At 39.9% G+C, this 12,353-nt stretch overlaps 1 protein-coding gene across 6 annotated transcripts in view; it reads right to left on the bottom strand.

The window, feature by feature from the left end:
* Positions 1-11,659, bottom strand: part of LOC132891834 (uncharacterized) — a 44,846-nt gene extending 33,187 nt beyond the window's left edge. For all 6 annotated transcript variants that reach the window (XM_060929860.1, XM_060929861.1, XM_060929865.1 and 3 more), the window contains exons 1-4: positions 11,369-11,659; positions 10,586-10,867; positions 6,254-6,493; positions 5,924-6,037 (exon numbers count right to left, since the gene is read on the bottom strand). In XM_060929860.1, the coding sequence (XP_060785843.1) occupies positions 5,924-6,037; positions 6,254-6,493; positions 10,586-10,867; positions 11,369-11,414 (682 nt within the window). In that variant the 5' untranslated portion in view covers positions 11,415-11,659. The remainder of the gene's footprint in view (positions 1-5,923; positions 6,038-6,253; positions 6,494-10,585; positions 10,868-11,368) is intronic.
* Between the last annotated feature and the right edge of the window lie 694 nt (positions 11,660-12,353).

The raw sequence follows: 12,353 nt of genomic DNA, 5'->3' as shown, positions 1-12,353 counted from the left end.
CCAAAGACATGCAGGTTAGGTTAACTGGTGACTCTAAATTGACCGTAGGTGTGAATGTGAATGGTTGTCTGTGTCTATGTGTCAGCCCTGTGTTGACCTGGCGACTTGTCCAGGGTGTACCCCGCCTTTCACCCGTAGTCAGCTGGGATAGGCTCCAGCTCGCCTGCGACCATGTAGAACAGGATAAAGCGGCTAGATATAATGAGATGAGATTTTAATTTTCTGGTTTTCAATTTCTCAAAATAAATTAATAATTGATGGAGTCCAATTGATGGAGCAGAACTCAAGGGTTGATAGATGAAGATGAATAGAAACTTTATTTGTATCTATTCATCTGAGAGTCAATAGAGGTGTCGAGGTTTTCATAAGATATATTATCTTGTCATTTGATAACTAGATTTGTGTATAATAATCAGTGATTTACAGTATTAATCAGTCAATTTTGTTATCAGTTGTTTTTATTTGTAGCATTGTTATTTGTTTCTCTTGTCCAAACTAGTGATATCTCAAGTCATAAATTTTATGATAATGTTACTTTTTGTGATATTTGTTACTGAACTGCAGAGTACTTATCTGTGTATATATAATGGTTAGTGTTTCTGGATCTCATAGTATAGTTATTTTGTTCTTAATTTTATGTTCATAATTTCTATTCTATTGGGATATTGCTTCTGAACTGCATAATAATTGGTGAATTATGGTATCAATCAGTCTGTTTTACTATATTTTTGAACTTTTGCCTCAGTATATCAAGTATTGATTACTTTTGATTCATAGATATTATGCATATGTTGTGAATTCAGAAACAAATGCCATAAAGATTGGGTTACAAATAGTTTGTGGGGTTTTTTTTTTTCTCAAATATTTCTTCGGACAAGTCAACTTCACATTCGGACAAGTAAATTTCCTTTCAACTTGCCCGACAGGACAAGCGGTTTCAAAAGTTAACGTAGAGCTCTGGCATTTTAGATGAGAGTGTGGAAGAGGAAAGCTATTGCACTAAACTATAAACCTTAAATTGACTTTAATATTGCTATTTCAGTGCAGTGCACATTTTCAGAAGCAAAAACATTTTATATATTTATTTCAATTTGATTTGACTGTTTTTGAGTCCATTGCTGGTAATTTGGACTGAGTTACTGTCTTTTGTCAGTATTGTTTTCAGGTACAAAACCAAAATGTAAAGTTGTGATAATCTTGAGAAGGCTCTTTTTAATTTTAGGGGGCGGTCATTATTTATAGGGGAGAGGGGCTATGAATTTATGGGGGGGGGGGGGGGTCATGAAAAAGTGACACTACTTTGTACGGAGATGAGATTATTGCCTCCTACAATGATGTGGCTTGGGGATATTCTGCAAAAATTTTCAGCCTCGCTACGCTCGGCGACAACATGTACCCCTAGAGTCTACTTTTCCAGCCAAAAATCAATGACATAGTGTATTATGAACTGTATGAAATGTGGTGGCCTGAATGCGGGTACCGCACGCATTCGGGCCACCACATTTTCTATTTGGGCCAGTAACTTTTCAATTCCACTGGCCCAATGGGCCACCAGTGGTAAATGCTTAATGTCTAGGCCTGATGTGCCTCCATGGTCAGAGTCTCTGACCCCGATAGAAGGCCACCAAATGAACACTTCATTGTTTACGGTCACCGAAGTAGAGAAAGTTATGAATAACCTCCCCAACAATAAGGCTTGTGGACTTGATGGGGTCACATATGAAACCTTGAAAGCAACCAAACGGGTGTCGTGCCCAGCTCTGACTAATATATTTAACACCTGTCTGAAAAATGGCAAAGTTCCGGAGTCGTGGAAGGGGGCTTTGATTCATCGTATCCCGAAAAAGGATAATATTCCTAACGACCCCTCAACCTGGAGAGACATATCCTTGTTACCTACAATTTTTAAATTATTTATGAAGTGTCTGCTGTCTCAAATCCTTCCGTGGCTAGTAGAGACTAGGGGTGTGCAAAAATATCGATACGGCGATATATCGCGATACTTTGTCTTCCGATTCAATATCGATGCTCAAAATTTGAATATCGATATTTTTTCAAATAATAAATTATGTTTAAGACGGGTTGTAAATCCAGTACGACTTCCGCACCTCCGCTCCGCAAGGTGTCGCTGTGCCGCTCCCTCACTGCAAGGCACTCTTCATCTTCTCTTTTTTCCCCCGGCGGTTGCAGTGAGGAAAAAAACCAAGCAAGCATGGCTGTTAACGTAAACCTAGAGACGCCGCCGAACTTTAAAGCAGATGTTTGGAGGCACTTTGGATTCCAAAGGAAAGGAGAAAAAAAAACAGTGAGCCGGACAAAGAGTACGCACTCTGCAAAACCTGTTTCGCTCCAATTAGATATTCAGGTAACACAACAAACTTGCGAACTTACTTAGCACGACACCACCCCGACATATTAGCTCAGCCGGAGCCGCTGAAACCCGACCCGAAGCAAACTACACTAGACAGCGCCAAAGTCCTCCCATCTACTTCAGTGATGTGTGACTTACTGTAACTGTGAACTTAATTTTGTCATTTAAGGCCAAAGGCAAGAAGCTGCACTTTGTCTTGCATTTTCAATTTTAATGTGTGTGAGACACTGCATTTTATTTTGAGTATTTACTCTAAGTTCAGAAGAAACATGATTCACTGAAGTTTCAGTTCAGTTTCAGTGTGTGGACACTGACCCACACTGCACTTTGTTTCATAATTGTGCTCAGGGAGACTAAGATGCCCACTGCACTTTTCAATGTGTTTCAGACAGTGTGTTGTTCCTGCAAAATAAGCACAAGTTAAATGTTCTCAGGTTCTCAAGTTTACAAAGAACAAATTGATATTAGTGTTAGCACTGAAATGTATGTGCAGTCTGCAGTGCAAGTTTTAAGTTTTCATAAAACAATTTGATTCTGCTTGTTAAGCAGCACTGATGTGTCCATGCTTACAGAAAAGTTGATAATACTAGCACAGAAATGGGAATTTTCTGTATGTTGTAGTGAAGCAACTCTTGGTTTTGCCAGCAGTGGAATAGAGACAAATATATGTCTGGCAAGAGTGTGTAGTTATGTATGTGAAATGTAATTTTATAGTGGTCAATAAATTCTGATTTTCTTCAGTGACACAGATATCGTGATGTGGTTGAAATTTCTTGCAATATATCGATTACCGCAGAAATCGCTGTACCGTGATATTATCGTTATCGTGGGCAAAATACCGCCATAGTATCGTATCGTGAGGTATCTGGTGATACCCAGCCCTAGTAGAGACAGGGATACTTTCACCAATACAAAAAGCATATATTAACAGACAAGGAATGAATGAGCACGTCTTTTGTCTCAAAACAGGAATAGACGACTTTAAACACTCTTCAGCAAAGTTTTATACAGTCTTCCTAGAGTTCCGTGACGCGTTTGGCACACTGCCCCATAATGTCATGTACCATGCACTAGAAGAAATAGGATTGCCACAGCTTTATACAGATATAATTAAAGATGTATATGCTAACTCCTTTATTCAAGTTATATGTGGAAAAGCATTGACTGATCTAGTGCCGCTTAAAATTGGCATTAAGACTGGGTGCCCGTGGAGTGCCATTAACTTTATTCTCGCAATTAATTCTTGGCTAAAATGGATGCGTCAGTGCGCGCCAGCAGGTGCGCGCTCCCCGAACCCCGTGCAAGGCTACGCGGACGATGTAGAAATGTCATCAAGGGACGAACGTGTGATTAACAACATGCTCATGCGCACTGAACAGTTCATACAGTGGTCAAATCTGGACATTAAACATACAAAATGTGCTGCCTTCTATGAGAAACGAAGTGGTGGAAATAGGTGGTACAAATCCAAGTTTGATAAACCCCCTGTCTTCTCAATAATGAACAATACCATCCGCCTGTATGAACGTCATGAAACATATCCCTATCTAGGGCATATATTTAATGTGGCTGGTGATTGGGAGGAACAAGTTGCGGAGCTGTGCCAGGAGTACACTCGAAGACTGGCACTGATAGATTCTTCTCCCCTCCCTATTATGATGAAAATAGAGGCCATTAGTGCTATAGCAGTAAAAAATACAGCACCTTTTTTCCAATGTCCATATCGCCCAAAATACGCTGGCAATGTTAAACAACGAAACTGTGAGGCTGGTAAGAAAATGGATTGGACTAAATAGTCACACAACACGGGACATTATCTTTCAATCACGCAGAGACGGGGGCCTAGGTGTCCCGAATGTGGAATGGGTGTACACTTCTACGAGAATAGGTCATTTTATCAACATGCTAAACAATGATGACACAGCCGTCAGAGAACTGGCACGCGAATCGCTGTTGTTACATTTGCAGCGATGTAAAATACCGCCTGCTTCCTTAAATGAGCCCCAGTTTCTTGGTTTCAAACTGAAACATAATGGCAAGCTTGACATCAAGGCAGCTGGATTTGGGGTGCGCTCCGATTGGATAGATCTCAACGACCTTTGCCAACGTGTAGGACTTGAACTATCCTGGCTGGGAATTGACGGAGCACCAGCAGCGCTTGAGGATATTATAACAAATCCTCATATTTCGCCTTTAGTGGTTCTGAAAGAAAACAACACATCGCGCCAGTTGCAAATAAAGGACATCAAAGTATCACTTCTACACCATAAAAAAAACCACAGGGTGTACAGCGCTGGAAAAGCCTAAAATTACAAGGGAAACTAGCGCTCCTACAGTCTGCTGATAAATCGGTGTCCCATTCAATTTTCAAAAATTACTCCATTCCAGAAGAAATTATCTTTGCCATTAAAGCACGACTGCAATGCCTTCCAACGAGATACAACTTGGCAATTTGGTATTCATCAAGGCACGACCCCTTTTGTATATTACACACAAACCATCAAGAAAACGAAACAGTGTCCCATACACTGAATGGATGCAGTTACTATAAAGGACAGTATGTGGCCAGGCACGACCCTTTGGTCGATCTGGTTGCAAAGGACTTACAAAAAATAAACCAAGGACATGATTGCAAGTTTTTTCTACATAGTACTGTGAAAATGAACTGGTTTCAACATAACATATCTGATTTTGATTATTTTAAAAGACATTCTAAATACACCGGATATTGTAACTGTAAATTCATTTGAGAATTCTGTATGCATTATTGAGGTTGGGTGCTGTTTTGATTTGTATATAGACACTTGCTATTATTCCAAATTACTGAAATATCAGCCCTTATTAGAACGTATTCTGCAATTGGGATATGAATGCAGGCTTGTAGTACTGGTTTTTGGAAGCTTAGGCCATGTACATAAGAATGTAGTCAGAGGGCTGCAGTTGGGGGGAATGCAAAAAAGAGGAGCAAAAAATTTGGCAAAGTTTTGCTCTGTCTCAGCTATTATTGGTAGTATGCACATATGGAGACGGAGCTGTTTTGTTTATCCTTGAATGTTGAGTATTACATTAATAAGAGTACTGGTATAAGTGTGTAGTCTTTAAGATCTGTCATCCTATCGAAGACCTTTTCCAGAATATTTGGATCTTGTACCCCTTGCTTGTTTCTTGGATCCAAATAAAAGTAATTAAATAGATTAAAAGTAATTAAATACATAGATTAATAAAAAAAAAAAATTATATATGATTTTATATATATATATATATATATATATATGATTTTATATATATATGTATGTGTGTGTGTATATATATATATGTATATATATATATATATATATACACACACACACATACATATATATACACACACACACACACGTATATATAAAATCATATATATATAAAAGCATATATATATATATATATATATATATATATATATATATATATATATATATATTAATTAATCTATGTATACCATACTGTACAAGGCTAGCAAAATTGCATTAAATACACATTTGGATAATGAGTACTGGTTGGAATATTACATACTCTGTTTGTTTTTTTTGTAGATCCATATAACAACACCTGCAACAATTCCAAGAACCACCACCACCGCTATAATTGAGCCAAGGATAGTACCAATATTAGATCCAGGTTCAGGTCCTGCATAAAATAACAACGGTAAGGAAATGATAAATTTGTTTCACTAAAAATGTTGACATTCAATATATTTTACTAATCATAAAGAAGTAGCTTGTGCTGAACAGTATTTCTTAACTATTATGGTATACAAGACTGACAATACATTGAATTAAACTTTAAAGCATTATATTTAGCCAGCAAAAGTGAAGCAAACTACTTATCAAAAACAAACATTACCTTTAGTACAGTTCTCAAGGTTTAACTCTTCTGTCTTTATGTCCACTTCATTTTTTGCAGTGCAGTAAACAAACCCTTTCTCAGGGATTTTTTCAATTTCGATATGAATACGTTCCCCAGTAATTTCTCCATTTGGTGTAGTCCATGTAATATTTGCTGGCACTTGAGGGACCACTGAAGCCGCAAATGTTATGCCTGTGCCATTCGCCTCACAAGTCACTTCAACTTTAGAAAGCGGATCTGAAAGTAAAATACGTAAAATTACTAAAAATTCACGAAAACAACTTAATAATAAATAATAATAAGTTCAATTTATATAGCGCCTTCCACAAACCCAAGGACGCTTTACAAGAGTTACCACCAAAAAAAAATTAGGAAGAATAGTGTGAGGTAAAGAGAAAAGTTTTCAAGTTGGCTTTGAAGGAAGAGAGTGTGGAACAGTCACGAAGCGATTGTGGTAACGAATTCCAAAGTTTAGGAGCAGCAACACTAAATGATCTGCCACCCATAGATGCCAATTTAAAACGAGGAACAGTCAGAAGTCCACAGACAGAAGATCTGAGGGAGCGGGAGGGACAGTACAAATGAATTAACTCACAGAGATAGGAAGGACTTATGGTGAAATGCATGTACTTTTGGGCCATTTACAGGTACATCGGAAAACATTGTCTGAGTGTGAAAATATGTGCAAGGAGTAAAACATGATCCACTGCATGGTGGAGCGGTGCTTAGCACTGTCGCCCCGCAGCAAGAAGGTTCCGGGTTCAAACCTCACAGCCAACAGGGGCCTTTCTGGGTGGAATTTGCATGTTTCCCCCGTGTTTGTGTGGGCTTCCTCCCACTTCAAAGACACACAGATTAGGTAAAAATCGTTTGGCTTGTTGTACAGCGCTCTAATTTATTTGATTTGTCACATAGGCCCAATCCCAATTCTAATTTCTACCCCTACCCCTCCCCCTTCCCCTCCCCCTTCCCCTCCGCCTTCCCCTTGGCCCTTCCCCTTGAAACTGAGCTACAAGGGATAGGGCTTGAAATTCAACCCTTACGTATTGGGATAGCCCTTCAACGATTGCATACGTCATCGCGTACCTCCGTCAGCGTTTACGTTAGCAAAACGCGACCAAATGCGTCATTGGCTGCGACCAGCCGCTACAGTCAGAGCCAGAGGCAGAAATCTCTGCTGGCAGGGTGTGATTTGTTAACTAACACCACTGAATGGGATATCTTTGGCGCTTCGTGCACCACATCCGACAGAATGAGGTGTCAGAACACTCATGTAAACAATAAAAGCGAGAATAACAGAACAAAACGTACGCAGTAAAGCAACCGAAAACAATACTCACTCCCAAAGCTTTTTAGCAGCAGCTTGGATTTCAGAAATCGCTGCTCATTCTCAGCTCGAAAGCGAATCAAGCGGCGTGTTTCCTCTGGATAACAACTTAAAACACGTAAATAATGGAGAAAATACATTTATGACAATCTTTCGCCGCGGGAACCGCCATCTTTCTGAAATCCGCATGAAATCTCGCTGAAATCCGCATGGCATTGTGGGAAATCACTCAAACCCCTTCGTTCGGAGTCTGCTCCAGGAAAATCTCCGTTTGGAGGGGTACAGAAGCCCTACCCCTTCCCCTACCCCTCCGCGTTAACTGGGATTGGGATACCCCTACCCCTTCACGTGAACGCGCAAAATGGAGGGGAAGGGCCAAGGGGTTGGTCCAAGGGGTGAAATGGGATTCGGCCATAGTGACAGGGGAAGAATACACGGCAAAGCCCCAATTGATTTTCAACCCCTTTGGCATAGATTTTTACATAGATGCAACCCTCCCCAATCTTTCCGGGCTTGGAACTGGCACCAAGTATGCACTGGCTTGTACAAACCCAATGGCTGGATGTCTTTGACCTGTGGGGGAAACCAGAGCACCCAGAGGAAACCCACACAGACATGGGGAGAACATGCAAACTCCACATAGAAAGGCCCCCGTCGGCCATGGAGTTTGAACCCAGAACCTTCTTGCTGTGAGACAGTGCTAACCACTACAAGGAGCTGTGCCGCTCTGGATAAGAGCGTCTGCTAAATGCCTGTAATGTAATGTAATGACGGACCATACTTGCATAATAATGCACAACAGGTTGGTGTTATACCTAGCACAGCACAGCTGAATCCCACTGGCACTCCTCATTGATGAACATAATCCATCAGTGACTAAGAGAAAAGTACTAGCAGTCGTCACGGTGATGAATGCATTTGTCACCTTTATCAAGTCATCTTTTCTAGAAATCCTTCCGTTTGCCGAAATATGACCAGAGTGAAGAGACGGCAGGAAGCCGGAGTGTAAACAATGAGCACGTGCTTGTGACCAATAAAAATCGACTACAGATAATGACCAAATAGGTGCTGAGCTTCTGACCAATCGCAGGGTGTCTTAATTGGCCTGGTGTGGTGATACAATTATCTCTGCATGAACCAAACAACGGTGCAGTCTTAGCTGATGAAGTATTTTGGCCAGGCTTCTTCAAGCACTGAAAATGATTTAAGGGCTGAAACAGCCAAGGGGAAAGCACACTCAGAACCCCTACTGGCCCTGAGCACATCAAACAGTGTCAGTAGTACAGGGGTCGGTTTTTTTAGCGTGACATGTTGAGTCCCTGTGGCGAGCGTATAATGATAAACATGGTGTCATTCTGTGTTCTGTTTGTAAATCGACAGGAAAATTGGATTCCTCCACTACTGCTTGTTCCAAGACACTTCTAGACTCTGTTCAATTGTAAATCAAGTTGCATGTTGAAGTAAAGGCTAAAGGGAGTCCAAATACTGCTTATTTCATGTTTACCTGCTATACCTCAAGTGCCCTTGACTGTTTGGTTATTTGAACCAATTTGTGTGTATATATATATATATATATATATATATATATATATATATATATCATCTCATCTCATCATCTCTAGCCGCTTTATCCTGTTCTACAGGGTCGCAGGCAAGCTGGAGCCTATCCCAGCTGACTATGGGCGAAAGGCAGGGTACACCCTGGACAAGTCGCCAGGTCATCACAGGGCTGACACATAGACACAGACAACCATTCACACTCACATTCACACCTACGGTTAATTTAGAGTCACCAGTTAACCTAACCTGCATGTCTTTGGACTGTGGGGGAAACCGGAGCACCCGGAGGAAACCCACGCGGACACGGGGAGAACATGCAAACTCCGCACAGAAAGGCCCTCGCCGGCCACGGGGCTCGAACCCGGACCTTCTTGCTGTGAGGCGACAGCGCTAACCACTACACCACCATGACACCCCACTGTTTATATTTTGTTTTTTTCAATTATTCTATTTTTATTTATTGCATTGCCTGTTTGCACCGTGGGTAAGAGAGGACTGATATTTCATCTGTGCTGTATGTTGAGCATGTATAGCATATTTGACAATAAAGTTGACTTGACTTGAAATACCTCTTCTGAATAATTCCATCCCAAAATAACCTTAAGCTCAAACTAAAGAGGTTTATTTTAGCTTGATGGTGCACAGGGCACCCAAAATCAAGTCTCTTTTATTAGAGGCAAGAGTGGAGCCCAAATTGTATATGCAATGGAGAGGCTTGTATCTGTACAAATATTTGAATTTTGGCAGGTATAAACCTGTATTAAGTCCACTTTGATAAGTCAGTCACTAAGAAGAAAAAAAATACAGACTAAGTGAAGGAAAAAATAAGTAGTGAAGGATACTTCTTTGACTTGATTTTTCAAGGAAAAAATTGGAGCATATTTTTCAGAACCCAGGGGAACCCTGACAGTGATTTGCTAACTAACTACATTTTTTTTAATTAGCCTACTGTATAACACTGAGACTTTAAAGATGTTTATAAATTACATTTAGTAACTGGATAACATCTACATGAAGTCAGTTCCTGCTTTCACTTGTTATAGCAGCTATAAACACTTGTTTCCGCACAGCCTCCCTTTTTTCACGTTTGAATTTAAGACAAAAATAAATAAATTAAAAAAAAAACAGCCACAAAGCACAACGTCCTCGCATCTGAATACTTCCCCATGGTGGAAAATTTATTTACCGGTATAAATCACTGACACCAAATATTCCTTCAAAAAACGTTAAATAAAAGTCTACTTATAGAAATCCTTTATTAACAGGCTTAAATATGCGGTGCGTCCACCATACAGTTCCCTGTGAAAGAGCGCATGAATGACTGCTGGAACACCTGTCAGAGCTGTGCTGTTATAGAAAACTACTGCACACCTTCAGATAGGAAAATTCAACAACATTGTGATAAAATGCAAGAACTAAGATACAGACTAAGACTCACTTACCGATCACTCTGATCGTCTGTTCAAAATACTTTAGAAATCCCGCCACCTGGAATTGACCCTTATACACCCCACTGTCTGTCTTCTTCAGCGTAAGTGACAAATCTCCAGTCATCTTGTTCAGACTGGCTCGGTCTTCGTATCGAAACCATTCAGGTTCATTGGGAACAACCCAATCAACCACTAAACTCCCATTGTATTTCCAGTCAACTGTTTCAAATGGTCCTTCCTGTTGTGCCTTGAAAGTGTAATGTTCTCCAGTTTTGACATTAACAGTCACACAACCTAACACAGAACAAAGAATGAAACAATTAAATGGTGTATGGGTCATAACACATTTCAAAATATCAAATTATAAAACAGTATGTACATTCCTACATACTGCTAATGATAAAAATTAAGAAAAATATTAAGAAAACACTGTACTAAATGCCTTTAGAGAGAGAAGGGGGGTTTCACTTGGGTTTTTTTCCCCAGAACAGGCGCAAGCTAACGGCTAACTGCTGTGGGACAAAGCGAAACTTACTATCAAAGCTTACTGTTATATAAGATTTTTAAAATTATATATGAAACGTTTAATCGACACATATGACAAAGAATCAAATCGTGGAGTTTAAAATGACGTTGCTTTTTATTTTTCCTCTTTTTTTTTTTGTCCGTACCCACCCAAAGCTAACTCTGTTAATCTGTATTTTTAAGTTTAGACAAAATTTCTCCCTGTAGCTATAACAACCTCTATCACTTTCACATTAGTAACACTGAATATATGTTTCGGATTTAACTTACCAACACTACAAATAAGTAAAAAATATAAGGGGCCGTCTTTCGCCATGTTTCACTTGCTTTCGTTTATGAAGGGTGGAAACTTCCGCTCTTCACCCTGACACTGCCTGTTAGACTTCTGCCGGATAATCACAAATGTCACAACAACTCAAAAGATGCCGTCAGCCATGAACATTGCTATAAGGTTTTTCGGAGATTAATTTTTCATCGTCTTATTAAACGATAATCAGAAGAATCGACTTGAAAAATTAATGAGCGCTTAAAAACTGCTTCTTCCGCTTCCTCCTTTTCTTCTTCGCGTTCAAGCTGAAAAGTGCGAATACTACACCCTACTGGCCTTCTTTTTTTATGTCATTATTCTTTATTATTTAAATCAAAATCCCAAATGCAAAGTAGGATCATACTATAAAGACAATCCAGATGTCAAACGAGTGGCTGACTTCTCTCTCTCTCTCTCTCTCTCTCACACACACACAGGGGGAGAGAGAGAGAAACAGAGACAAACAGATAGACAGAGACATAGATAATGTGAGAGAGACAGAGAGAAAGCGAGAGAGAGACACAATTGAGACACAGACAGACAGAGAGAGAGAGACAAAGAGCAAGAGACAGACAGAGAGAAACGTACAGACAGAGCAAGAGACACACAGACAGACAGAGAGCAAGAGAGAGAGCAAGACAGAGAGCGAGCGAGACACACAGACAGAGAGCAAGAGACAGACACACAGAGAGACTTCTGTCGGTTTTTATTGGAGGTTTACAAACGGTGTGTATAAGGGGAAAAAAACACCCTGAATTCTTCTTGCTAATTGTGTTTCCCTTAAATACTGTATTAGAGCTGTCACTACTGGTTGTGTATTAGGCTGACTTAATAAATTATTCATAGTTACAGGTTTCCTTATTGCCCTCATCATCATCTCTCTTTCAGTAGAATACTGTCTGCAGTGTAAAAGAACATGCTCCACTTTTTCCATTTCTCCACAGTGTG

The sequence above is a fragment of the Neoarius graeffei genome, chromosome 9, assembly GCF_027579695.1.
Source record: "Neoarius graeffei isolate fNeoGra1 chromosome 9, fNeoGra1.pri, whole genome shotgun sequence".
Taxonomy (NCBI): domain Eukaryota; kingdom Metazoa; phylum Chordata; class Actinopteri; order Siluriformes; family Ariidae; genus Neoarius; species Neoarius graeffei.
The sequence above is the reverse complement of the archived record's forward strand: the minus strand, read 5'-3'. Positions and strand labels throughout refer to the sequence as shown.